General features: G+C 40.2%; 1 protein-coding gene across 1 annotated transcript in view; it reads left to right on the top strand.

Annotated features, from left to right (window-relative positions):
• Positions 1 to 509: 509 nt before the first annotated feature.
• The window catches only part of LOC117811887 (VPS10 domain-containing receptor SorCS1-like), a 76,835-nt gene continuing 49,753 nt past the window's right edge, over positions 510 to 27,591 (top strand). The window contains exon 1 of the mRNA XM_034682383.1: positions 510 to 1,319. Within this exon, the coding sequence (XP_034538274.1) occupies positions 606 to 1,319 (714 nt within the window). The 5' untranslated portion in view covers positions 510 to 605. The remainder of the gene's footprint in view (positions 1,320 to 27,591) is intronic.

The following is a 27,591-nucleotide window of genomic DNA, read 5'->3' as shown; positions in this document are numbered from 1 at the left end:
CGGGCCACTACAGAGTCATTACCTGCAGGGGCATAATTGACAGTGAACACAGGCAATCCTGTTAATTGATTACCTAGCCCCCTGCTAATGGAAAATGCAAAGGCTCATTGTATCTTCCATAAAGCTTATGTCAGGAACATTTCCACACAAAGACGGGCAGGGGCACATCTAATAATTCTGCTGCACCTCTCCCCAGGGTGCCCCAACATCTCAAGACCTCTCAGGTTGTTTTAATCCAATGCATAATTATCTATAGGATCATGGTCCCTGCAGAAATATGGCGCAATGATGATCAAAAACCACTAAGGGACCATGTGCTTCTCCAGTAATATAACTTAATTGAGAGTGCGCCCTGTTTTGTTCATCCAGGTTGAGATGGGGTTGCGGGGGTACGTGCCCCCTCTCCCCACTCGTCCAGGATTCAGCCTCCAGCTCCTCCTCTGATGCATCGTTTGCATCAGTACTTGGGAACACTTGTCCGCGCGCTGCTGCACCTCCCCACAGTGCATTCACGGACTCCACTTTGCCAGGTGACGGCAGACACGCGCTCAAGAGTGCAAACATGCTATGTTTCTAACACGCCCGAAGTCGGGAATTGACGGAGAATGGAGACGCGCCTTGGTCACTGCCTTTTCATCATTTTCTCTGAGTGGATTTGGCTCTTCACCCTAACTTCCATCCTGGGCGGAACGAAAGCGGAGGTGAGGTGCATTCCCTCGTGTCAGCTGCCGCTAATCAACGCGTTTCCCCGGGAACTCTCGGCGCTGGATTTGGCTGCTTTAGACGAGGCACCAGTTGGGGAATTTGTTGGATTTATCGAGGGGTCACCAGAAGCCAAACCCACCGCCAAAGGAGACGAAAAGCACAACGTTGCGGAATTATCAGCAAGGGAAGAAAGTTCGTCCAAAGTGCAGCCACGGCTGGGGGGAAATAACACGAGTTGCCTGGAGAAGGACGCGTTTAACGGTCAGCAAAAACTTTCCCAGCAGGAAGTGGTTGCTGGGAGTGCTTCACGCACGGCTGCCTCATCTCCTGTTAACGATGACTTCACCCAAGAGGTAAAAAATAACCGCGTATATGCTGAAAATGGGGCACAGGTTGATGTGTCTGAGGAAGATGACGGGGACGTGCCCAGTTGGAGACGAACACGCAGCGCGAGGAGCGCAGAGGCATGGTCCGGTTACAGACCCGAGGAGGGCGGGGAGGATGCTTCGCTTGCGGACCAGGAGGAGGCTGAGCTCACAAGTTCTACATTTGCACTGACCGGGGACACAGCGCATAACCAGGCGATGGTGCACTGGTCCGGACAGAACAGCAGCGTAAGTAGTTCATGTGTACCAGATTTACGCACGGATCTCTTTTGACGCAGTGTGGTCAGTGTTTAATTACAAGGCTTAATTACGTCATTAAAAGCATGTACTTCTGACTGGCAATGATGGAGTAAATGAGGCTTGAAAGAGATGAATGTGAGACTGCTGAGAGGTTGCGGAGTTTCAGGGTATCAGTCTTGCTTTGCTTCACCCTCCCCTCTCTCTCTTTCTCTCTCTTTCTCTCTCTGTCTCTCTGTCTCTCTCAGTCTCTCTCACACGCACACACCATCAACTATTATTTATTGATTAGCTGCCTTGGGTAGGATGAACCTCTAAGAAAAAAAAGTCTAAGTAACACAAGTTTGATATCGGACATTGCGCTCAAAATAAATGATTGTCTTCTCTTTCCCATATATTTCCTTCACTCATCCACACTCTCACTCTTAAGGCAAATTGAGCTGTTTTTTTTCTCCCTTTTTGGGTCGAATCACTGATTCTGGCAGCTGGCTGTGGGCATATTTTTCATCCATAAACGAGATCAATGAACCTTTTTATGCACCTTATCTTCTTGCTCGAGCCTCATCTGCTTTGCTCATAAATAGAGAGATGGATGAGACTATATTAAAGGTTAAACATACAGCATAGTGACTGGTGCACTGTTCTCAAAGTTATGCAGACGTTAATCTACGTCAGAGAGCACAGCCGCTGCAGGGTAAAAGTCAAAGTCATGATACCAGGATTACTGACTCTCAAGTATTAATAGAAATATCCTAATTTCACCCTCTTTTTGTTCCAAGACTGTAACTTGAAGTTAAAAATAAACAGCCTATAAAAAGAGAAATGGAGCAGTAAATATCATCACAGTAATACTATAACATACAGAGAGATGAGCACCCCAAGTTTAAAGGCATCCAGAAATGTGTTTCAAGCTCCTCCTCAGAAATGTTCATCGAAGCTGCTTCCCTGATATCAAGGGAACTGGCATTCCCGAGTTTGGGAACATCCTCTTCTGTAATTTTTGTTGCTGTGAACATCCAACAACCCACAGCCTAGGATGTGAGTGTATGGGAAAGCTCCAAAAACAACAGGGGGTATGCAATGCATGCTGGTCCAAGCCATTTACAGTTTTACAAGCAGGAGGACTTGAAATCAGTTCTAAAAGATACTCAGAGCCTTGTAGGGTTCAGCTAAAACCACACTGGTATGCTGTCTCTTTCTTGTTTTTGATCATGAGTCAAGAAGCAGAATTTGAATAATTTCTAGTCTCTAAATAGACTTTTCAGTAAGACCAGGGAAATGTTTAGTAGTCCAGCCTGCTTAAAATTTGAGCATGAATTAGCTTTTCGACATCTTGCTGGATTGAAATACACTCTGGCAATATTTCTGAGATGAGGGCCTGCTGATTTGGGGATGAGATTTATTAGTGGAATCAGAGTCTAACACACTATGACACAGGGCCAAGGCTTGATTTGGAGAACCCAAGATCCAAGGTTCCTAAGATAGCACATCTGTTTTGGCCTCAGGCTAAGTAAAAGTATTTATGCCTTATTTGCCTTTCATTGAGTTTCATGAAGTTATGACTTGTCTATGTTAGAAAGTGCAGACAGACTGTGAGTCAGTTTAACACATTTGGCTTCATTATACAGATATGTATAATTGTGTGTCATCAGCATAATGGCTATGGAAATTGACATAATTATGACATTATCTCTGGCTGGCATATAGATTAGCAGGAGGATGAAACAGAGATGGCTTTTCCAATTAATAACAAGAAAATGTTAAATTTTTCAGACACATAAGCCACTGAAATTGCATTAATCCCCCCCCCCACTCATGTATAAATGAAACAAATGCAAAACACATTCAGTAAAACCAACCCATTAACAAGCCCAGCTAACAATGTTGCAGTCAAATGCATCTCATGCATCACTTCCTCCGGAAGAACCAGAGATGAATTTGAATGTTTTTTAAACACAACAGATTTAATGGTAAGTTGTAAACAGAAGCAAATAAATAATAAAAAAGCACCAAAATAAACTCCAAAAGAGCATAAGTTGTTTTTCTGTGACTCTACATTCCTTGGAGAGATATTTTGACATTTGGAAATAAACTTATCTCTTATGGAAAGCTTTAGAGGAAGATACCACTCACAAGTTTGTGCATACAAAATTAAGCAACAGCCAAAAATGCTATTAGCTTAACATAATTTCCAGACTGAGAGCCATCAGGGACCAACCTGACTAGACATGGTTATCTTATTTTTTTATTTGTACACAAACAAGAATGGATCGGCTTCAAAAGGCAGTGAAATTTAACTTTTTCTTGGCTTCATTAGCTGTTTCCCAACTTCCATTTGACATGGTAAGCTAAAAGCTATTCACATGCTACTATAGCTTTATATTTATCATACTGACATAAGAGTAGCATTAATCTTCTTCTCTAACTCTTGGGAAGAAAATAAATAAATATATCAGCCAGATTAAAAAAATATAGCCCTTATTAAAGTAATTTACCAAAAATACAACAGGCACTGCAGTAGTGCGGTGGTAGGTTTGGGTTTGGATACCCGGTCCTTAAAAAATGAGTGTGGTAAGTTTCTTTCCCATTCAGTTCTCCGCCATTGTTGTTTACCAAGTTGATATTAGAAGTCCCTACCCTTCTTGGTTTTGATTGGCCATTGACGGGAGTGACCTTTACTTGCAGTGCTCAAAAAAGTTTAACAGCTTTTATCAAAGTATTGTTCGCGCAGCAACAAAAAAACGCTGACTCCGAGGGTGTTTCTTTCTAGTAAAAACACTGCACCGTATTGCTCTTACACAGAAAATAGTGCAAAATAAATGCCATTAGTGGACACAGGCCCTTATTGTGGCTGTAGCCTGGAGTTACTGTACAGAATTACAACATAGCTTAACAGCTTTAAGTGTTATCACACATCCTAAAACAGGTAATTCTAATTAGTAACAGTCAACATGCATGAATGAATTATGCTCCTTAATCTGTTTGCCGTGGATTAAAGTCATTATCACCAGAATTTAGTACAATCCTTTTCACAGAAACATCACAAAGCTTCCAGGCCAGCTTTGCTCCCAACCCACTGGCACAGTGCCACATCCCACTTACTCATATGTGTGTTGTTGCTCCTCTTATGTGCCACACCCTCTCTCTCTCTCTCTTGCTCTTTCGCTTTCTCTCTCTATTCTATCTCTCTTTCTTTCTCCCTCTCATTCTCTTTCTCTCTCTCTCTGCGTAGGTGCAGGCCAGGTGGTCAGTAAGCTTCCAGGTCTACAGCTGGTGTAATTTTATTAGAAACCTTTTTAAAGTAGCATTCTATTTAAATAATGAGCCAGTGTCTCTTTAACAGGTTAAATGTCTGTTTAACTTGTTAACACTTACAGTTCACTCCTAATGGCTGCCTATTAGTATAGGTCTGAAGGAGGTTTAGCAGCCTGTCACACATCATTGGGCAACTCGTGTTTCAAGGCAACTGATGGAGGGGGACTATTTGGAAAATGTAGAAGAAGTAGATTTACCGGTCACCTAATAGAAAAAGGGAGGCAAAGGTTTTAGGGGTTTTGAACGCTTACAGTGTTCATATACGTGATATCTTCTGTGGCTTGTTAGCGTGACTCAGTTTGCGTGGGAAAGTGCGGCTCTGTTTTGACACTTCAGGCTGTGTCCTCACATGAGGACTTTGTCATACACGGAACAAGTTGTCAGGCTGCCCACACTCCTCAAAAAATGTAGACAAGTGTTAGTAAACAATATTGTTGAGCCTGCTAAAATGTTTTTCTTAAAACTGATATGTGTTTTTCCGGCGTTGGCCTACAGGACACCTGCCAGCTTGTATAAGCAGCTTGTGCATCCCTTTGTGTGAGCTTTGTTTTGTTGTGATATTTAGTTCCTCAGTCCGGTTTCAGAAGCTCATGCACTTTCCTTATATCATTTATCAAATTATCACAGCTGTGCTTTCATTTTGCTTTTAAATTAAGAAGAAAACCAATGAAAATGCAGAGAAAATCAGTTGTAATTGCACATTGATTTATGAGGTCATTGTCAGTCATTAGTCACAGTTTTAGCCTCTTGTGTACAAGTCCTCACAGAGGGGTAAATAACAGCATTTCTGAAAGGTTGTCAACCTGATAGTTCAAGGATTAGAATACAATGAAGTAAAGTGTGTTACATCGTGTAAAGCTGGTGAGCTTACTGTGTTTCTGAGTATTGCAGTGTTTGTGTTGCACAGAGCTTGAATGTAGCTGTAATGTAGTGTTCTAGCCTTGAGCGGTTTCCCTACAGGAGTCAGTACAGATTCATAATTTCAATTAACTTGTGTGGCAGAGGATGTTAACTGAAGATCTGCTGGGGCTTTATGAGCTGTGAACCAAGGGCACAGCATGTTTAACAGCCTGATGTGCAAGGGCTAAAATGTCCAATGGCGATTAGAGTGCAGCAAACAATTAACTTTGGGTTTGCAGTATTTGTCCCTTTTAAATGAAACTCTAAATACAGTTTGAAAAGATCAGGAAAAAATTGCATCTTCATCTATATTGATATGATCAAAGCAAAACAGGCTTTGTACTCCAGTGCTGGGTATTTATGACATACACTCCTGCTGGCCAACCAGATGCTCTGATGCTTTCAAAAATCCAGAGTGTAGAAGCCAGCAATAAACAATGTAAGAAGAAATATAAAGAGGCATTTTGTATTTAACTGCATAGATCAGAGGCTGTGGCCTGACTTAGTAAAATTACTTCAATTTGGTGGATGCTATGGTTTATTACTCTTTAGCTGTATTCACACCAGGGATGTTCTGAAGCAACTAATTTCCTAGAAGTTTGATTTAAATTCAGACTAGTCAACAGTCTGAGGGTAAGAAAGCACTAATTTACTCAACATGAGCACAAATTGGATCACAGCGTCTGAGGATAAGCAAGGCGAAATTAGTTTGCCATGTTTGCCTAACAATTGCAAAGCTAGCACCACTTGCCATCTGTCCTCCTTGCAGGTTAACATCCACATAGCTCTGCTAGTTAGGGAATGCTCTGGTTAAGAGGTTACATACCAAAGCCAATATACAGCTTTATTTCAATTGTCAAAATAGAAAATACTGACAAGCGGTACTATGACGTGCCATCTTCATCTGTGCTTGTTTACATCTGGGTGGTAGAGCATTATAGCACCATGACAGCAACCATTAACCAAGCTACAGCTCTGGCTGGTGGCAGGTAGCTGTCCTACAGCTTAGACACAACATATGACCAGCATTTCAGGCCTACACTTGTACAAATATCAATCATAACCAACTAATAACTGGTGCTGACTAGCAAGGGTGGTGACATTTGTTAAGTCGACTAAATGCATACATCCCTAATTCACATATGCACTTAACTCCAGACATTTCGCAAAAGGCCCAGTCTTTCAGTCTGACTTCACCCAGCCTTTTTCCTGCCTGTCCTAGTAAAATATCCCAAGGAGCCAGGGTGAGCTAATGTAGCCAAAAGTCATCAAAACTTCATCGAGGGGAGGTTTGCATTGTGTGTTCGGTGTGGGATTGTTGCAATCTTCATGTGCGCAATGAAGCTGTGAATACATCCATTTACACATTGCATCAATAAAAAAGGCAAAAAACCCCAATGTCATAGTGTTGCACTTTTCTTCGCCACCATCTTAGATATCTCAACATTGCAGGGAGAATACTGCAGAGTCTTTTTAATATCATGTAATCTCCCCCTAAGTCAACCCCCACCCCCCTTGTCTAACAAGACAAACTTCACGCTGTAAAAAACGTGTGAATAACAACTCTGGAATGTCATTTTCAGTGTAGTTTCAGTAGTGTGAAAAGGCCTTTAGTTAGGTTATACCAAGCTGCAGACCTTAATTTGCTTTTCTGTCTCTACACGACTATCATTATCCTGCTGGAACATCACACTTTAAGTTGACATGTAACCTCAAGTTTAGCAAACACAAAACTCAATACTTAAAAAGAATTACTGAACCACGCATGGTTGGAAACAATACAGTTTGGTCTGTTTCCAAGCTATCTTCAGATATCTTGGAATCTTAGCACGTTTTCAGTGAAGACTAAAGCTGCCAAAACATGTAAAATATTAATCCAGGGATATTAAAACAGGCTTATGGCAGCTTGTGGGTAATCTTTTGGCAGCAGCCATGTGGGAAAACAGTCAGTGGATCTCCTCAAACTGCAAAAATCTAGCCAGAATTTCTAAACAGAAAATTGTCTGATTGCCAATAGTGTAGAACATGTATCGTTCTTGTAATTCATGAAAAATTAACATATATAATGTCAGAATTTAGTAGAAAGAAGATAAATGTTTTTCAAGATCAGAATTAAGGCAATTAAGATAACTATTAGGTGTGGTTTAATTGAGGGTTACCTAGGCACTACAGGTCCTGCAACATATCCAAAGATTGGTCCATGTGGTTAGGGTTAAAATGATGAGTTATTTGTTCTATTTTCATTCAGTCTTTGTATTTTGCCAAATCTGATACCCCTTGTTTTTGGATGTTGTTAATTCAATGGCCCTGGTTGCCTCTCACAGTCCAAACACATGCTGGTAAGGTGAATCAGAGGGTCTAAATTGCCTGTAGGTGTGAATGTGTTTGTCATTCTGTGACACATTCAAACTGTCCTGGGTGTTGCCCCGTGCAGACTCCAACCCCATCATAACCTTGAACATTGTCCTGTTTAATTTCCACTCTGTCCAGCTGTTTTAAATGCATTGCAAATTATGTTAGTCACTTAAAATTCTCCACAGAAAAAGTGTACAGGCAGCACTCTGTATAATTCAAGAGATATCACTGGCAATAGAGGTTTTACAGAAGAAAATGATTCCCAGGTTTGAATTTTGTTAAAAAGTTAACACCATCTTCTCCCTTTTCCTCTTCTTCTTTTGTGTTGTAGTCAGCGTGATGAAGATCCTTTCAACATTCAGTAGTTTTTTGTCCTTTGAAAAATCAACCTATTGATGGAACACCGTTGTCTATGTCTCACTGGCCTTGAGCTTCAGCTTGCTCTGCAGTATTGAGGGTATTTAGCCTGAGTGTCTTTTTCTTTACAGTTCTCCGTTTCTTGGCAAAAGAGCCCTCATAATCTTTCTCCATCTTAAAGCTGAATGGCCAGCTCCCTTGGGACTCAAAACTTTCTATGTCTTGGGTATTTGCTGAGTTTCTCCATCTTTGGCAAAGACCATTTTCTCTTCCCGCTTCTCAAAATACCTCCTCAATCCTGCAGCCATTGAAGGATTTTGCCCAGATCATGTTTGCTTTGTTTTGTTGTATTTCCAGCTCCATTTTCCAGTAGAGGGCATCCTCCTCTTCTCAGTGCTTGGTGCCCTGGTGTATAGCTAAACCTAAGGTAGTTTATTGAGACTTTTGTTTATCGTCTCATCTGCCTCTGCAACTTGGAGACAGGCCAGGTATGCAGTTGTCACGTCTATGACTCACCAGCTCAACTTTAGGTAAAATGCTGTATCTGCTGGCATTCTCATTTTCTATTTTGAGATTTTTTATCAAGGTCTTCAAAAAGCTCGGTGCCTGAAAACCTGTGGAGTAGTCTCACTTTGCCAGACTTGTCTTCGCACTTCTCTTTAGCACTGTGCCAACACTGAAGTAAGAACTGGACCTATTATAATCCTGCACAGAGAAAACCATTCTTGTTATCTTTGTATTTCAACCAATCATGATCGCTTTCACATCATTATGCTGATGACGCAGCAATGATGACACTGCACAACAGTAGGCTGTATAGATGAAATGGAAGTAGCCACAATAATGGTGTCCATTGGTTTTTGAGCTCCCCTCTCGAAGTCTTTGGTTTGGCAGTTTGGCCTTAAGCCATCTTGGTTGTTTGAAACCAGAAGGGCCTTTACTCGGTTTACACGGTTTATCTTAGTGGTTCAATGGATCCCAGCTGTTCTATGATCCGTCTGTACCCCCCCCCCATCGTTCTGGCCATGTCGGTACAAGGATCAATGGAAGATTTATCATCATGGTGTGCAATAAAAAGTTGCAACTTGCTTGCCTTGCCTGTTTTCCTGAAGCACTTACCTCCGCTTCAGACAAACATGAGCATGAGAATAATGGCTGTCCATCTGCATCAGCCCCCCCTCTGCATGCTCTGAGTGTGCGACTGAGGGGAGGCGGGCGCAAGCTTCAGTGTTCCATAGATGTTGGCAAAATAAATGAAAATGAGAAGAAATGCATTTGTCATTGCGGGTTCCTTTAGACAACACTGGAAAACACTGGTAACAGCAACATAACGCCTGCACATGAAGCACTTCTATGGATGAAGTAACGAGATGGACAGCTTCACTATTTACTATACTGTACATGAATTACACCATGTTGGTCCTCTGGTCAAAGACAAATCGTCACTCCTCACTCAAACTCTTCAGTGGGAGCGGGGACAGTAATTAAAATTTGCACTATTCCCAAAACACAAGCACAGCAGGAATACAAGGACATTAAGACGCAGCAATGAACACCTAGCATGGCAGACGAGTGCACACACCTGGAGCTCTGACATTCAAACGCACAAAGATGACCGGTGCTGAGTTTATACCGGATTTGAGTTAAGTTTTTATTAGCATATGTTTTTTTGAATGATTCAATGTAAAAGCAGCATTGAAATAGTCCTAAAAATATAATGTAATCGTTGTTGAATAAGGCTTTCTAAGGTTTTGTAGAATCCTGTTAGTAAAAAGCCCTCAAGGCTTTTGGGAGTAACAGATGCCTGGAGGTGCATTTTAACCCATTGTGCCTTGAAGTGCACAGTTTGGGTCATTGCTAAGCAAAGAGTAAAAAGTTAAATTTAATTTTTTTTTTCTTAGGTCACTGATTTGAAAACAAACCCAACCATGATCCTTTATTAAAGATCTGAACTGAATCATGAGATTAGTGATCCATTCCACCCCTAGTTGAGTCCCATTGTTATGTCTCTATTCTTGTTGACAGGTTCCAGCTAGGGATGCACTGATCCTATCCTGATATCGGCTAGATTGGACTAAAAAAGCTAGATCGGATATCGGTGACAAGGGGCCGATATATAGTGCTGATCCATATGGCAGATCTATTCATCTCAGTTCTATGCTTTTCTGTGTTTAGATCAGCCATGTGTGTCTCCTACGTCATCAGCGCCGTCCGGTCTGTGCATTTTTGCCCGGTGGAGCATGATGGAGGGTAACTACAGAGACTCTGCAGTTTAGCTGCATGTCACACTTCTTTTGCTAACAACTCCACCAGAAACTTGCAACATGTGCAGTGATAATGTTTCGACGGATGGCAGTCGCGCTGAAAAATATAATGGGAGCCCAAAGGAAGAAGTTTACGTCAGCTGTAGCCAACTGCAAAGAAGAAAGAAACCCTCTATTAATGGATTCAAAGTGTGAAAAAACGGACAGGTTATTGGATTTAATTGTTCCAGATCCTTGAAATAAAGGGATTCCACCCTCTGGTTTAGCACTTGGAACTCCCCCTCAAGTGGCCAAAACATGATTCCATCATCACATTAAGGAATAGGGATTGTAAAATCAATACCAGGATCGGATCGGCTAGTATCGGTATCGGCAGATACCAAAGCCCAGGTATCGATATCAGTATCAGGATCTAAAAAGTGGGATCGGTGCATCCCTAGTTCCAGCTGTAGCAGCTTGTCAGTCAGAAGAAGCCATGCCCTGCTGAGATTTCATAATAAATTGAAAGGAAGTGAAACAAGTGATTGAGATGATACACTCGTTAAGAAAATGGGAATTGAGGTAACAAATAAACTGAAAGGGGGGGTCTACTTTTTCAAACAGGGGCTACAACCGCTTCTTGTACAGTTTATAATGTGGAGGGAACTTGTTCTGGTGGATAATAGAATACCTTGCTGTGAAACCAAACCGTAGTCAAAATGTTTACATTTTTTAACTTGGGTTGTGAGCTTGGAATTTGTGTCCTGTAATGTACAGCAGAGATATTAGAAACCTATAACGTTCAGAAGATAAAAGTAAAAAATGATGGGTTTAATTATACAGTCCACATCCTTTGAGTCAGTCCTTGGCTGAAGCTGATCATCATGAACATCTTTAAGGCTTGTACTTCAAGTTCTCAGTGATGAGAACACTGAAAGATCTCCTCTTCGCCATTCAAAGCAGACACAATATGTCCCTTTCATTTACTACACACACTTGAGAAAAGTCCATGTAAGATAACACTTGGTGCTACTTGGACAAAATGCCATATTGTTATTGCTGCTGTAATCCAGGGACATTGAAGTTTGTGAGAGCTAATGTTGGTCTCAGGCAAACAGAGGTAAACAGACAGTTTAAGATCAAACAGAGCAAAGGTTTATTTCATTATGAAGGGAAAGATGATTTTAGCTCATTAGCAGATGTCAGATGTTGACTCTGAGTGCCCAAACAAAAACACTGGAGGGATAAATATAATGACTGCATGCTCAGCATTCTGCTGTCAAAGTGCAGCCAGGATTAATTGATGTCAGAAACTCCGGTCAAAACTATAAGTTGGAAATTAGTTTAAAGCTGCTGTGAGGAACTTTTGTTTTGTATCGATTCTGGCGCCCCCTTTGTGGACAAAGTGATAACTCTTATCTCTTGTCCTATACATGCAAAAGGAGTGTTTTCAACAAAAGCCTTATCCTGTTGTGCTCAACTGTCAACTTTATCAGGCAATGTGATTATTTTCCATGAAAACAGTCAAATAAAGGCTGTTTCTGAAGCAAGATGTCCATCATCTGGACTGACACCTACCCTCCCAGGGCAGTTTCAGGCATTAAAAATTACAACAGAGAAGGTGCCAGTGTTGCTGCTGATGGTCTTGTTTGCTATTGAAGGTTATAAAGAGGCATCGGTGTCATTTTCAGTCTGTTTCTCAGCCATTTCAAAACTCCTCACAGGGCCTTTAAAGTAACTTTCTTTTAAGTCAATAAGATGGTTCCACGTAAAATGTGTGGATTGGGACTTCATGCAAATAAGGTCAGTGTTAAAGTCAATAAAAAAAATAAAAGTACTGCCAAAGCCAATTATACTTAAACACATTTTTTAACATTGTTGACGAGTTGAGTTTGTTTTTGTTCTTAAAACTGGTGGAGTTTGTAACTGAGTTTGAAATAGTCCTACTCTTATACTGATTCCCATTCATCAGTAACAAGATTGTTTTTTTCTTTATACTGAGTTAAAGTGCCTGTGTCCTTTTGATTGGATTTCCTGAAAAAAAAAAAAAGAAGCTGGGTCAATATTCAGAAATTACCCCAATGTGACTCTGCTGGTGAAGTTTGGCAGTGAGAAGTTAGTAAGCAGAATTAGTTTTTTTTCTTCGGTAATTTTCTTTTTCTTTTCTTTTTTTTTTTTAAATCTCTTTATTGTTTTTTTTTTCTTTTTCCACATACAGATTGCAAAAGTCTGAGACATTATTATCCATGCCTCAAACTAGCATACAAATAAACTTAAACATGTATGAAAACCAATACAAAACACAAGTAAATAAAATACCAAAACAATAACATAAAAATGAGATTTAAATAGTAATAATACTACAACAATACAACAATACAACTTGTAGGATGTTAAGTGCCCTAGATTTTGCGAAGTTATTATTTTTTCATTTGGTTGTTTTTGTTATAGTGGTCTATAAATGGCTGCCATATTGAGTAAAACATATTTATCTTTCCCCCCAGGGTGAATTTTATTTTCTCTAACTGCAAATGCTTCATTACATCATTCATTTAAGCTAGATAAATTTGAGTTTTTTTTGTTTCCAGTTCAGCAGAATTATTCTTCTTGCTAACAGCTGGTCATTTTCTTTTTACATAATGTTTTGTACTGTACAATTTGGGAAAATAATCTCATTGCATTATTATTATTATTTTTTACCAATATTTAAAGTGATTTTTTAAGTTCTTCATCTTGTGTATTTTTAATTTAACACACACTGAAGGAACAGGAAATGAACATTGAGTATTATGACTGATTGGTTTAACTTACTAACTGCAAACTGTGCAGCATCTCTTTGTTAGAGCAAAAATAATTCCACACAACCAACATCCTCCTCCTCGTTGACACTTAAGTATTCTTCGTGCCAGGTTCTGTAGAGCCTGAGGCCGTTGTACAACAGGTTAAAGTGTGGTGTGAAAAGTTGTTGCTTCCTCTTTTAGCAAACTGCTCTACTCTTGCTTGCATGTCACATGACCTGAGTGTAATCACAGCCTTTGTGGTTAAAACCTGTTTTTATCATATTGTGATATTAACGTAAATGCAATTGATAGTTCAGCCCTACTCAGATGACTACTCGGATGATTCTGGAGGAGAATTAGCAAAAGGACATTTTTTCTTTTGAAGTATTATTTAGACAAAGAAACTCTACAACCAGGGCTTTGCTAGGTAAACAAGCCTTAAAAAGGATTCAATACCTCACTGCTTTTTGAGGACATTTACTGTATTCAGACATTTATTGGTACAGCAGAGCACACATAATGAAATCAGAGCTGTGATGGCTCATATTAAACAGGAACATCTGGTCACCTTTTATAAGCTGAGTGACAAATCAGAGTTCACAGATTTTGGACGGATCAATACATTGCCTCATCACTCTGCATCCTGCAAAATGTTTTTTGAACAAAGAAAAATAGTGTTAAAAAGAAGATCGGTTTTCCTTTCATTTGATCCTACAACAAACTCCCTCTTTGGTAAGAGTCAAATCTTTTTAACAGTGGGGGATAGTGCTCATGGGAAATACAATCTTCATACCCTAACAACAGTACCAGAATCAACACAACATGAAAGTTCCTCACAGTGCCTTTAAAGCATTAGTAAGGTATACAGAGCTGCAGTAAAAAATAAAGATGGAAATCCACTGCCAAAGAAATCAATTTGTTATGGAGTGATGGAGTTGAAGGTTGTATCTTTGCTCGCTCTGTGGGCACCAGAGGTACCAGTGAACCAAAAGTTGTGGAGCAACACAGAATCCTGTATGGACCTCACTGGTGTTCAACAGCAGTGTGTGGACAAGACTTGTGTTACTTTTTTTTTTAAGTTATATTTTGGGGCTGCGAGGACTGCAGTAGGGACGCACTGGTCCGATCCTGGTATCAGATATTGGCTAGATTGAGCTCAAAAAGCTAGATCGGATATCGGTGACAAGGGGCCAATATATAGTGCCGATCCATATGGCATATCTATTCATCCCAGTTCTATGCTTCTCTGTGTTTACAACAGCCATGTGTGTCTCCTACGTCATCAGCGCCAGTCGGTCTGTGCATTTTTGCCCGGTGGATATGATGGAGGATAACTACAGAGGCTCTGCAGTTTAGGTGCATGCTTCTTTTGCTAACAACTTTGCCGGAAACTTGCAACATGTGCAGCGCTAATGTTACAACGGATGGCAGTCGCGCTGAAAAATATAATGGGAGCCCAAAGGAAGAGGTTTATGTGAGCTAGCCTTCTGCAAAGAAGTAAGTGTGAAAAAGCGGACAGGTTATTGGAGTAATTGTTCCGGATCCTTGAAATTTCCAGCCTCTGGTTTAGTACTTGTAACCCAGGTACAGTTCACCATCAAGTCAGAAAAGCCTGAAGTTGCCAAAACATGATTCTATCCTCACATTATGGAATAGAGATGGTTAAATCAATACCAGGATTGGATCGGCTAGTATCGGTATTGGCAGATACCAAAGCCCAGGTATCAATATCGGTATTGGGAACTAAAAAGTAGGATCGGTGCATCCCTAGACTGCAGCCTCTGTATGTGGGGCGCTTAGACCGCTAGGCCACCAGCACCCCGACTTGTGTTACTTTTGAGGAGGAAGCTGGTCTTACCAAAAGAAAAATGTTGATGTGCAAAATGCCCTTTGTTCAAAAAATATGGAAGTATTAAATGTAGAACTTTGTTAAATATCTGCAGACAATGATGTGTAAAAAAAAATGTGCAAATGTCTTGAAGCCCTTTCAAACTTGTGAGAGTTTGGAAAATATAACAAGCCAAATAAAATTCCATTACCATTTTCCCTCTTCTGATCTAACTCTTGACAAGATATCAAATAATCATATTTCCCAAAACATTTAACCATTCCTTTATGAAAACACTGAAAGCTCCTTTCAGCTGTGACATTATCAAGGCGGAATAAATACAAGTCTTTCTCAGCAATCATGACACACGCAGAATTGTTAGACATGTGAACAATTTGTGAAAGTTCTGAACAGAGTTAACCAAAGGAATGAACAAAGCAGTCGTATTGTCAAAATGTCTCCCACCTGAAAAAAACAGAATTAAAATTGAAAAGACACTCATCAAAAAATAATTAGTTTTTGTGATTGCTATCTCTTTGGTTTCTCTTTGAGTCAGTAATGAGGTTGAAAGCATGTTTGCTCAAATAACACTCTAATCTGTCCAAGCTGAATTCTGCAGGGTAAACATAGATGGTTTTGCAGTGTTGAATGCATGCAGTACACTGTAATTAAAGAAAATGCTCTCCTTTTCAAAGCATTTATATGAAATATTTGGTGCCTATATATGTCAGCTTCTGAACGTTCCTCCTCTAGCATAAAGAGTTATGTGATATTTGCCACACAAACTGTACTTAGCCTGTCTGCAGCAACATTTAATTTGGCTGACACTCAGTCCATTCCATCAGCAATCATGCTTGTTCAGCCCCAGCCTCTCTTGTTTGTACCTCAGGGGGAGCAAGAGGAGACTCAATATGATCAATAGTTAAATTGAATTTCATTTTAACACCTTTTCCTCAATTTAGTTTCCTCCCTCACCCACCTCGATTCTGCCTCCTCAGCATGCAATCACAAACAACAGTATTCTGGACACTGTGATATATACATTCTCCTGCATGCAGCATGTTGACATGTTCAGACAACCCTGTGGCCGATACTGTCAACATGGACTTCACCATCTACCCTCTCTTCTGGGTGGAAGGCTATGATGGACAGCTTGCAAGGGGAGAGGGGAATGGGGGATGGATGGTTGCTGTAGCATTTTGTCTCGGGCAGTGAACATCACACATTGGGCTAAAGCAACATAAATAAATTCATGAAATACATTATAAGAACTGCAACACCACAAATCAATGTATAAGCCTACCAAACCCAAATAATTGATTCTTCCTGACAGAATTCCTGAACGTGGCGTTGCTTTCATTGCATGGATAAACAGAGCGTCTGGTATTTAAAGCACAGCACTGTGCTGAAACTACTAGCAGGCTGAGTTCAGCTCTGCCAAGCCACCAAGCCATCCTGTGGCGAGGTTCTCTCACGCCTTGAAATCCTGCAGTGTGTGTTTTTTTCTAAGCAAGCTGTGCTCCCCTCCTGGATTTCCCTTTCTTGTTCACTGAGCGTTGTCTAACGTAGCATAAATTCCATAAAAATCAGCCAAAGATTTTATCCTGGACCTGGATGTTTGGCTCAAACAATGCACTGCACAGTCATCTTTGTGTTTTTGATGCAGGGACTCTTTGTTTGCTTGAATCAAATATGCGTAAGAGCCTTACTGATGAGGGGTTTGAGACTAATACTGATTTCACAGAACAAAAACTCATGGTTACTGATGTGCCAGCAGACATGGCAAATTTCCACATATATTACTATGAAACTCTGCTCAGACAACTATTTTCTTGAACGAAAACACTTTAAAAAAATGTTTCCCCTTAATTATCATTCATTATCAGCCTGTTTTGGGGAACCACTGTCTGCACAGCTGTGATGCGTTCAGGGGCCTCAAACAGAGTTGTCATTACCGCATTTTTCCATGGCATGCCATATTTTACAATCCAACCTGCAACTTGAGAGACGACAAGGCAGTAGATGTTGAGAAATTATATCTAAGAGGGGATTATACGATAGTAGTGGTAGTACTTGCATGCAGCTGTCTGTTTATGACCATGACTATGTTGTGAGATGATTACTAGTGGGTTCTAAGATTGTGTTACAGTGGATTGCGTTTCACCACAATGCCTGCTAACAAGCTAATTGACGAGTGACATGGACAACAATTGAAAGCTGGAGCACTCAAATTTAAAACCTGGAAATCTGTGAACAAGGAACAATTCAAATCAGCCAGATAAAAAATGTAAATCGATACCCTTTTAAAACAACAGTGGTGCTTCTATCTGCCTTCGACTCCTCTTGTTGGACAACCTCATGTCTCTTATGTCTGTAGCTAAATGTGTACAAACATGGCAGCAGCAGGTGAAGATTTTGCTGTTATGGTGTCTCCCACAAAAATACAATGCATGGGCTGGACAAGGTATATTTGCTAACTGTTGCAGCATAAATCCATACAAGTTTGCTGTCCACCATCTATAAACTAGTGGATGATTGCTCTCTACAATTATGCTGATATTCTTTTAGCTGTTTCAATTTACTCCTGTATATGAAAGATCTAGCGAAAGTACCTTTTGCATCCCCTTGCAATCCTTTTCTTATCAAAAAGCAAATAAAGTAACCCAGGTGTGAGGCTGTGAAATGGGCAAAATAAAAACATCACAAATGGAGCCATTCCCAATTGGACAGCCTATTCAAGCTGCAGGATTTCAGCTGCATTTGCTTTGCCAATGCCACTGCTGTACCATACCAGTGCTGCCTCGTACTAGTGCTGCGCTCAAACTTTTATTGGGAGATTCAATATATTGTTGGATTTTGAATATGTTGTGGGGATCAGATCCGTCTAAGGCCACAAACTGGGACGTAAAATATTAATCAGTATTGTCAATGGACCAGGACATTGCCTAAAATGGACAATGATGTGGATGAGGATGTGCCAAATATTGACTTGGTGATCATGGAGACCATCACGTAGCTGAGATTGCATGACGTATTGTTAAGTGTTTAAAAGCTGTGTATTGTATCAAATAAACCAGAACTTTGACCTTCAAGCCAGACTTTGTCCCTTTTTGTTCTCGAATCTGCGCTCAAACTTTCAGCCCCACCACCTCAACAGCACCCACCTGCAGGCTCTGATTAAAGAGGGCTGAAGATATTATCTCATTACTCCTCAATATCGGCATGTAAAGTTAATCAGCAAGGTTTGATGAGGTTTGGAACCTAAGTGATAAACACAAACAGTAGGTGAGTTAACATGACAACTTATTAATTGCTATTCAGATTATTGAGGTCAATGTGGTGGAGAAGGCGAGAAGCTGACTGTTTTGTTGCATATATCATTGATGATGTTTAATAACAATGTTTAATAAACAATGATTCATTCTTTTAAAATGTCTAATGGGTCCTCATTTCATTCTCCAACTAGTTTTGAAGTGTTCTCACGAGATCTATTCTCGAGTCACAAGAGATGAGTAATGAGCAAAATCAAAATTGCAGTTTAATTCTGTGTTGCAGTGTTTATATGAGTCATTTTATTCAGATTGGACCATTTTTCCCATTATAATCTGATTAGAATTGTTCATGCAAACCCATCTAATGTTCTGCTGTTCTGACTGATACACCTTGAGTTGACTGAATCAAATGAAACTTTTAAAGGCATCTCTTCTCTGAAGCTTGAACATCAACTAGATTTCTTATATCAAGTTGTGAACCTCACATTGTGAGTTGAGCTGAGTCGAGTTCGTTGTTACTGCACTAGGGATTAGGTTAAGAGAGATTAAGGCTGAAGTATGGAGTTGAAGAGTGCTCTGCTAGACAAACTTGGTGAAAACACAGTTCTTAAACCACCCCAGCATTTTTTTCTGCATTATATATTCTGTTCTGGAAAAACATATATCCTATGGTCTGAAATTATTCACTGTGATAGGTCTGTATGGATCAAATATCAGCCAACACATATATAGACCAGACTCTGTGTGTTGTAAAAGTATTTATCTTTGTAGTGTGTGCTCTCACTGTTTTCCCAGTGTCTCAAAAACTAACACTAAAACCTTAGTTGTATTTTTTGAAATGTAACCCAGCTGAAACCAGTTCAGTCCGTGTCTCGGTGCTCCATCTGCTAATCAGAAACTCCTGTGGGTTCATGTTGTCAATACTCTTTTATTGGCCTTTGCTTAGTTGCCACCTCATTTTGTGCTACAGAACATTTTCATTTTACAGTGACCACCTGCATTACTCGCTTATTCAGTATGAGTTACAAGACCTGGCTGCTTTGAGAACCCAATCGCATTCAAAACCATAACTCTTATTCACTGGCTAAATTTATAGAGATGCATTTTGGCAATCAGGAGGTTCCAAACACTGTTGTTGAGCTTAACAAGACATATGGGTGAGATAAAACCTTCCCCAGCATATTTATCTAATCAGCTGTTTTACTTTATTTATGTCAGAGGAAATGCACTTTTATTAGGAGGTTGCAACTTATCTCCTACTATCACACTCAGCACTTCTAAATTTCAAACAGGGTGCTCAAGAGTTAGGAGCAGTTTTTGAAAAAATAAATCCTCGCACGGTGGACGACTTTTTTTGGTTGAGTTTAAAAACCGACCTACTCGCTGTCTAATCTCTCCTGCATTGATCAGACCCCCTCCTCATGCATTCTGAAGCTTCTAAGCCCAGCGGGCCGCCATAGCCTAGCTGCTGAACTAGTCTGTGCCTTTCATTTATGGTGAGGAGGCAAACGGTGCCGGAGTAGAAGCCCAAAGAAGAAGGAAGTCGTTTCAGATGACTTATCAACCGAGCTGCTGCTTCCACACGGGGCCGTTGTCTCGACACGAGGAGTCCATTAAAGTCAGACACTGGCTCGTTCTGCTCCAAAATATCCGCTTGCTGTCCATTCAAAATGCAGGTTATTTGATGTTCACAGATCAATGGTATTACCATCTGGCATAGTTGCACAATGTTGCCTTCAGTCACATTGAAGCAGGGCTTTATAAAGGCAAGAATTACATGTTTTTAAAACTTGGAGTCCTTTAAATAACCTACAAGTGCTTCAAGCAACAAATGAAGTGAAATTTCCATATCACATTTCCATTCCTCAGAACATTTCTCTCCTCCTTGTTTTTACTTATCCCGTTTTACCAGGACATCAACAGTTTATTTCAGAATCAGCTTTATTGGCCAGGTATGCTTGAACCATAGACTGTAAAAAATATGGACGTACTATCCGTGACGTCACCCGTCTGTTTCTGAACGCTGTTTTGAAGCCAATCGGCTGCGGCAGCCATATTGCTTCTGTCGAGCCAGTGTGACGTAAAGAGGCGGGCTTTGAGCCTCCTAGCCAACAGCTGCAGTGTTACTGCAGGCAGCTGTGCCTCTCATTGGAAGACTAGTAATCTCAATATCTTCGAAATTGCCGAATTAGAAAAAAATTCACCCCCCTCACAGTGAGAGGACGTCGAGAAATTAGCTATTCAGACTACACTCATCTTTTGTACCAGGCTGTAAACATGTTTATTAATGCTGCAAAGATCGTCTTTTTCCCATTCATGTGTATGTGACTTCCGGTACTTCCGGAGCCAGCCTCAAGCGGATCCTCGATGAACTGCAGCTTTTAACACTTCCGCATTGACTCATATTTTTAGACCGGAGGTTGCCGCTTGGCTTGAACACATAAGGAATTTGACTTTGGTAAACTGTGCTCTCTTTGTACAAGGCATAAGAATAAGGGATACAAGTAAAAATAAAAATATAATAATAATAACAATAACATCAGCTATAAATACAAAGAACAACAAACAGGCTTGACTAATATGTACAGACTAAAATAATATGATAATAGTGCAGTGGAGAGTAGCAGAGGTCGTTTTTACATTAAAAAAAAAAGTATATGTAGGTGATAGTTAAATAATAAAATAAATAAAATATGTGAATTCTGTTTGGAGAATTGTTACATTGTATATTTACATGTATATTTACAGAGAGTATTTATGTGACAGGTATGACACTGTTATGGTTTAGTGTTCATTGGAGTGACAGCCATTTTCCTCGAAGTGATGGTGTGAAGTCACTTTGGAAACAGTTTAAAAAAATAAGAGTAGTTATTGAAGTATCTAATATGTAAAAGGGTGACCAGTGGAGAGAAAACTATGAAGAAGTTAGGGACTCCTTTTTAACCGCTCAGTATGATGTATGACTTCACTCAAGGGTGTAGCAAATAAGTAAGTCATGATGAAGCCAGCAGGAATAAATTAGTGGTGGTTAAAGAGTTGCTCAGGAAGAAAATAATTCTGATTCCCAAATCCTAAATCTGTAATGATAAAAGAATGATTTATGAATAGAGTCAATCCCTGTCCGTTCCTTAGTAAATTATATCTGCTATTAAATCAGCCATTTGGAAACTACTCACCCACAATTCATTATTTTACAGGATACTCCTCGCTCTTTTCTCATTAACTTACATTATGTTGTATGTAAAGTTTTTCCACTGCTTTATAATTAATGATTGCAGTGACCTGCTATGCATGGCAGAGCCCACAGATCTGACTTCAAACAGCCTCGCTTCAGCACAACATCTGGTCCATGAGGAAATGTTGCCTTTGTTAATGAAGTGATATTAATTGATGTGGCAGACAAAAGCCTCTGTACATAATGTCTCTCACTGAGGTGGTATTGAACTATATGAGGATGTGCCTCCCTGCAGGCTCTCGAGTCGCAGGGCCATGGACAATGAAATAGAAACGAGCAGTTCAGTTCATATAAAAGGTGTATTAGATTCTGTTTTATGTGGAAATTTTATAAAGTGGGGTTTCATAGTTTTTGCCACTCTGGCCCATGGGGTCTGAATTTGCTTGCTAAGCTGTGTGTTGTTTTTTTTTTCCTTGAAAGGCTTCCATCGCCACCTGGTCAACACTTCTGTGGTGTATTTTATCCTGTCAGCAGGTGTTCAGCACCCTTTTTCTCCCATTTAATTTGCCTAGGTTGTGACATTTAATGTCACAAAGCATTACCTTTTTGAATGTCCTAATGCAATATATCAAAGTCCAATATTTCAAAGTCCAATATACCTTTTCAGATCAAATCCACATAAATTAAAGCTGCTATGATCAGCTATAACCTCATCTTTGAATGCTGAACATGAAACATTTTAGTATCTATTACCACTTTTTCTTGTAATTTTTTTGCCTGTACTGCAATTTTTTGATACACTGTCACTGCTCTCATCTGTAAAGTCTCTAGGTGTTGCAGGCAGATACTGTCAGCTCGTATTATCTGGTGAAACCAGCGGGTCAAGATCAAACTAAGTTGGCAGCAAAGTAGACTGAAAAAATGATCAAATTTATCTTTCAAGGATTGCTTTTAAGTGCCAGTTGCTTGCTATCATGTTAACAGATTATTTATACACCTGATGAGATGTTACCTTCCATGTTCAGATTTAGATCTCTAACCTTCAGTTTTGTTGATGAGTAACCCTAACATGGGACTTCCAACAGATCCGTGTCCGGTCTGTCTCCGATTCACTGCGGTCCGGCTCCGTGCTCTCTCGTCCGTCAACACCCACCAGTTGTGTTTTGGGAACCCAGCACGGCGCATGTGACCAAGGTTTTCCAAAACAATCATATATTATTAGTTATTAATAAGCTTACTGTATCTGCCTCCACAGATGCTTCAGGTACGAATTTTCCCACTCACGTCTGTGTTTTTGCATCCGTTTGCGTTTCAATGAGGCACGAGGCAGAGTACCAGGTGCAGCCGCAGACATGTTTGCATCTGATTTCCTATGACTTTCACTAACTCAGTCAATGGTGAGCACTTATTCCTCATGCCTAAAATCAACCAACTAAACAGAGAAACTGCCTCTATGAGTAGGCGGGAGCTATCTGATGTTGAATCCGGGCAGAATGGTGCTGCGTTCAAGGCAAATTGGAAATACGGGACAAACCGCGTCCCACATTGATTCAAAACGGGACGCTATGTATAATTGTGAAATACGGGATAATTCCGTATTTTACGGTACGGGTGGCAACCCTAGCTGCAGCTGAAGTGTATATTCTGCTGTGCTTTTGGAGAAGAATTAAATCTAGGTATTTATAATAACACATTGACAGGCCCATCTACACAATCGACTTTGTACTAATACAGACAACACGTCTCCATCTCCTCCCATTGCAAAAAATCGAAGCCAAAAATACTGCTGATTTGGAGCAAAGGCATGCACAGAAGGAATCTGGCTGGTGAAGTTTCACACATTTGACTGACCAATAAAATGTCAATGATCCCTCAGCTTGGTACTGTCCACAGCAGAACAGATTTTTGTGATGATTTGAAGCAGACATTCTTGGTAGTGGAGAGCTCTATGACTTGTGTTAGTGTTGGTTAGTCTTCTCTCACCATTCCTCTGCTACTCTTGCATTCGAAACAGCCTGATAAGACAAACTGCATTGACAAAGAGTAAGAGCTTTGTGTGAAGTTAAATTTTCTAGTTGAAACCCATGTTCCATCTGCTTTAACAGAGGAGGCAGGCTTTAAGACCTATTCTGCAGTCAGTTACCAAGGGGAGCACTAAAAGTATTGGCTTCACTTCAGGGGAGTTGTTGTTCCGTCCATGTTTAACACAGTTTATGACCATTACCTGTCACAACATTAGAGGCAGTATTTTTTTTAACTCAACCATATAATCTTCTACTGATAAGGTCTGTGTTGTGTTCACAGTTTCTTGCACTGCAACAAGAGGTGAGCTTTTTTCCGATTCAGTTACCCTGCTGACTGGTGAGTTTGGAAATGTCAAACGGTTGGTTCACCCAGATTAAAAATAAACCTCACCTCTTGATACTGTGCACCCATTAATCTGGATTATCCACGGGCTTTGACAGTGAGTTTAACACCACTGGTCTTGTTTTTTTTGTTTTTTTTTAAACAAACTAACAAAACTCAGTGTGCCAAAGTTAAAGTCAAACTGCTTGAGGCTATATTTTGTTCCAGCCTCCATCAAGCTTCTTAACCCAAGTGCACAGGAGCAGTGTGCTATAAATATAGCAGCTCTTTTGCATCTTCTTTCTTGCAGTTTCTCTCTCAGCCATTGTGTTGTCAATGTCAAATGTGTAGTCAGATGTGTCGTTTATGTTTTTAAGATGTTAGTCTGTGAAGAAACTGTCTTGCATTGTGTCAAACCATTTATTTTGTGGGGGCTTTTTTTTTCTTTTAGAAGCAGGATGAAATTCACTCCAGGGAAAAATAAAGTTCACCATCTTTCCTTCTTTCTTGAACTACTTTTGGTGTATTTATTTTTATTATTTATTGCTGGTCAGGGCCAAAGTTAAGTATTTTAGCATTTTGCAAAAGTCAGGTGTGCACCTCAGACATGTGACAGGTGTTGATAGATTTGTTTGTACCATTAATATTCCAGTCAGTAACTCCTGTAACAATCGCTTTCATGGAATCATCCATCTGTTTAATTGCAGTGGCTAAATGTGATGACAGTTTTATTGATGAGGCAACTTAATACCAACAGCTGATAAGGCTGGATCATGGGGTTGCTGGGAGTGGGAATGAATGGTAATGTGTCGCTGCTTTCATTTGTCTCAGGTGTTCATCCTTCAATAACAAAACCCCCCTCCTCCCCTCCTCCTCCCCTAGTTTCATGATACCTCTCCTCTTTATACAACACCTTCATTTTTCAACAGTAATCTCCTCACCCTAAGCCCTTAAAGTCACCATTAAGCCTCTATTCATTCTTACATAATGATCAAATTCATCCCAGTCCATTTACCTCCAAGGTTTAAGATTTACAAAGGATTAGAGGTTGAAAAATCAATTTGCTTGCTCCTGGATGTCAAGTAATCCAGTTTGGGGGGATATGTTGGCGCCACTGCAGTGTAATGGGCTGTGCACTCTGTCGTTTCTGGCCTCAAAATATGACACCATTGTAGTAATTCACAGAGGAAAATATGCAAATATATATGGCATTGTTATTTAAATTCCCAGGGTAACTTAGGACAGTATCTGGAGAACTGGGAAATTATGAAAAGAGGAGCTTTTGTCCAGAGATTTCAATTAGAAAGTTAAAAGCTCAGGAGACATGCTGCACTTCAAACACCTGCGTAACACAAAAAATCTACAAAGTGAATGCTCTATCACTGGATTGATAACTGCAACTTTAGAGCTTTAACTTTCAGTTTTTAGCATCTCCTGGAAACTTTTCTTGCCGGAAATAAGCAAAATTATGTCTGACTGTAACCCTGGATCTGTCCCAAGTAAATGCATAAAGTTAATTGCTTTACAGAATGGGAAGATATTTTGGCCTATTTTTCCGACTGCTCTGGGTTGTTTTATTGTGTATGACAGTCTCCATGAGGGGTGAGACATTCAAAGGAATAAAGGCCATTTTATAGGAGGTCCATAAATCTCTGCAGCCCAGTCTGGACACCATAGTTTCTAACAAGCTACCTGGGTTATCTCTGAACTAGCGCTCATAAAGGATTTCATACGTTCAGCACAAAGTTAGAGCAGAGTCAGAGTTTTTTGGTCTGCTTACAAAGAGGGCAAATCATTTGGATATAAAGTAAGACTGATGACTTTCAATTTATTACATTATTAACAGCAAGAGTTTCTGTAGAAAAATGTGTTCACATTGTTTATTTATTTATTTATCAGTTTATCTGACAGGGAGAATACATGTAGGCATTGTTACATCTAATTAAAGTGCAATCGCTGCAGTGTATATTGGACTTCTAGCTGTGGCTAATTTGCAGTCCTTGTCTCTTGTTAGGCTTTTGGGAAATGAGGCACATGATACGACACTGTGAAACAGACAGTGACAGTTAAAACAGACACAGACAAGCAGTCGCACAGATGCATAAAAACTAACAATTAGAACAAAGTTATGTGGTACATGATTTAATATTGACTTTATATAAATGAATGCATTAAAGGTGCAGGCAGACGCGTAAAATGCTGAAGTTCATGTAAGCAGAGACTTGTTTAGGCTTTTTTCTTAACTGGTGTGGCTTATCTGGGGCACCTACTTAAGGAAGGATGATATTAGTGCACACACCATGGACTGTACAAAACAATGGACAGAACAACAGCCATCCCAAGTGAAGCCAGAACTCTTAGGCTACGTTCACACTGCAAGGCTTAATGCTCAATTCGAATTTTTTGCTCATATCCGATTTTGTTGTTTGCCTGTTCACATTACCATCTATAATGTGACCTGTATCCGATTTCAATGTGAACTGTTTGCGGCTCCGAACTGCCCCGCATGTGCAAAAGAACAGTATCAGTGACGTCACATGCAGCTGTTTCTCAAACGTGAACATGGAGGAAGTCAGCGTTTTTTCATTTTCTTCTGTGTCCTCGTCCTGAAAGTTCTTTCGATATACTTTCAAACACAGACTGGTATGATTCCTCAAGCTTTGCTTGTATGGAAGTGTCACCCCATATACTTATATGGTCCAAGACCTCGCTGTCCCTCCATTTACTTGCTCCACCTTTGCTATTCTCCATTTTTGCAAGGTTACCACCGCGCAGAATTGTAACGTGTCGCTATAAAGTGACGTGAAAGTATCAAATCTGCGTTGGCTGTTCACACTGAGGTCGCATTGAAAAAAATCTGATCTGTATCTGATTCAGGACCAAATATGGAAGTGGACTAAATCTGATTTGAAAGAATCATATTTGGGCCAGTGTTCACACTGCCTTTAAAAAATCTGATCTGGTCTCTTGACCCCCAAAAAATCTGATTTGGGCCACTTTTGCCTGCAGTGTGAACATAGCCTTAGATACCCTCTGGTGACTGGGTCACATGCCACAAGCCAATCATCATTGAGGAATCAAAAGGTTCTTCCTAACAAAATGTCTTATGCTGTTTCGTGAGAAAATGTTTATTTAATGGAGAAGTTCAGTTTTTTTCTTATTTGATGTTAAAAAGATGATTGATTGACTGTTCCGTTAGGCTGCAACTCTCCTGTAGCATTCGTTACCTGATTTTCAGAGCAGAGAGCGGTAAGAGAAAATAACAAGAGTTATTGAATATTTCATAGCCAAGAGTGTCTGCTTCAAATCAACACGAGGATCTGTGCTGCTGTGGACTGTACTGACCTGAGGATCTTTGATAGTTTATAGCTTCATTAAATGCATGTTTTGGTTAGCAGAAGAAGTGTCACGTCTGTCCCATGGCTCCACCGACCAGATCGCCTCCGCCCTGGCTCCACCTGCACAACATGTCAGCGCCTGTCAAGGTGGCGTTTTGGTTTCACATCTCACAGGGAGGAAAGTGAGGCGCTGTCCATATTGATATATATAGTCTATGGTGCTCACACACACCCAAAGGCTTTTTTCTTTTCCACACATTTTCTGTTTCTGATAATTACATCACAAGCAACATTAAGTTGTCACATTTGCAGGTCGGTCGTGGTTAAGCGGTAGAGTCAGTCATCTCTCCATTG

The sequence above is a fragment of the Notolabrus celidotus genome, chromosome 4 (assembly GCF_009762535.1).
Source record: "Notolabrus celidotus isolate fNotCel1 chromosome 4, fNotCel1.pri, whole genome shotgun sequence".
Lineage (NCBI taxonomy): Eukaryota > Metazoa > Chordata > Actinopteri > Labriformes > Labridae > Notolabrus > Notolabrus celidotus.
This window is presented reverse-complemented; position numbering and strand designations above follow the sequence as displayed.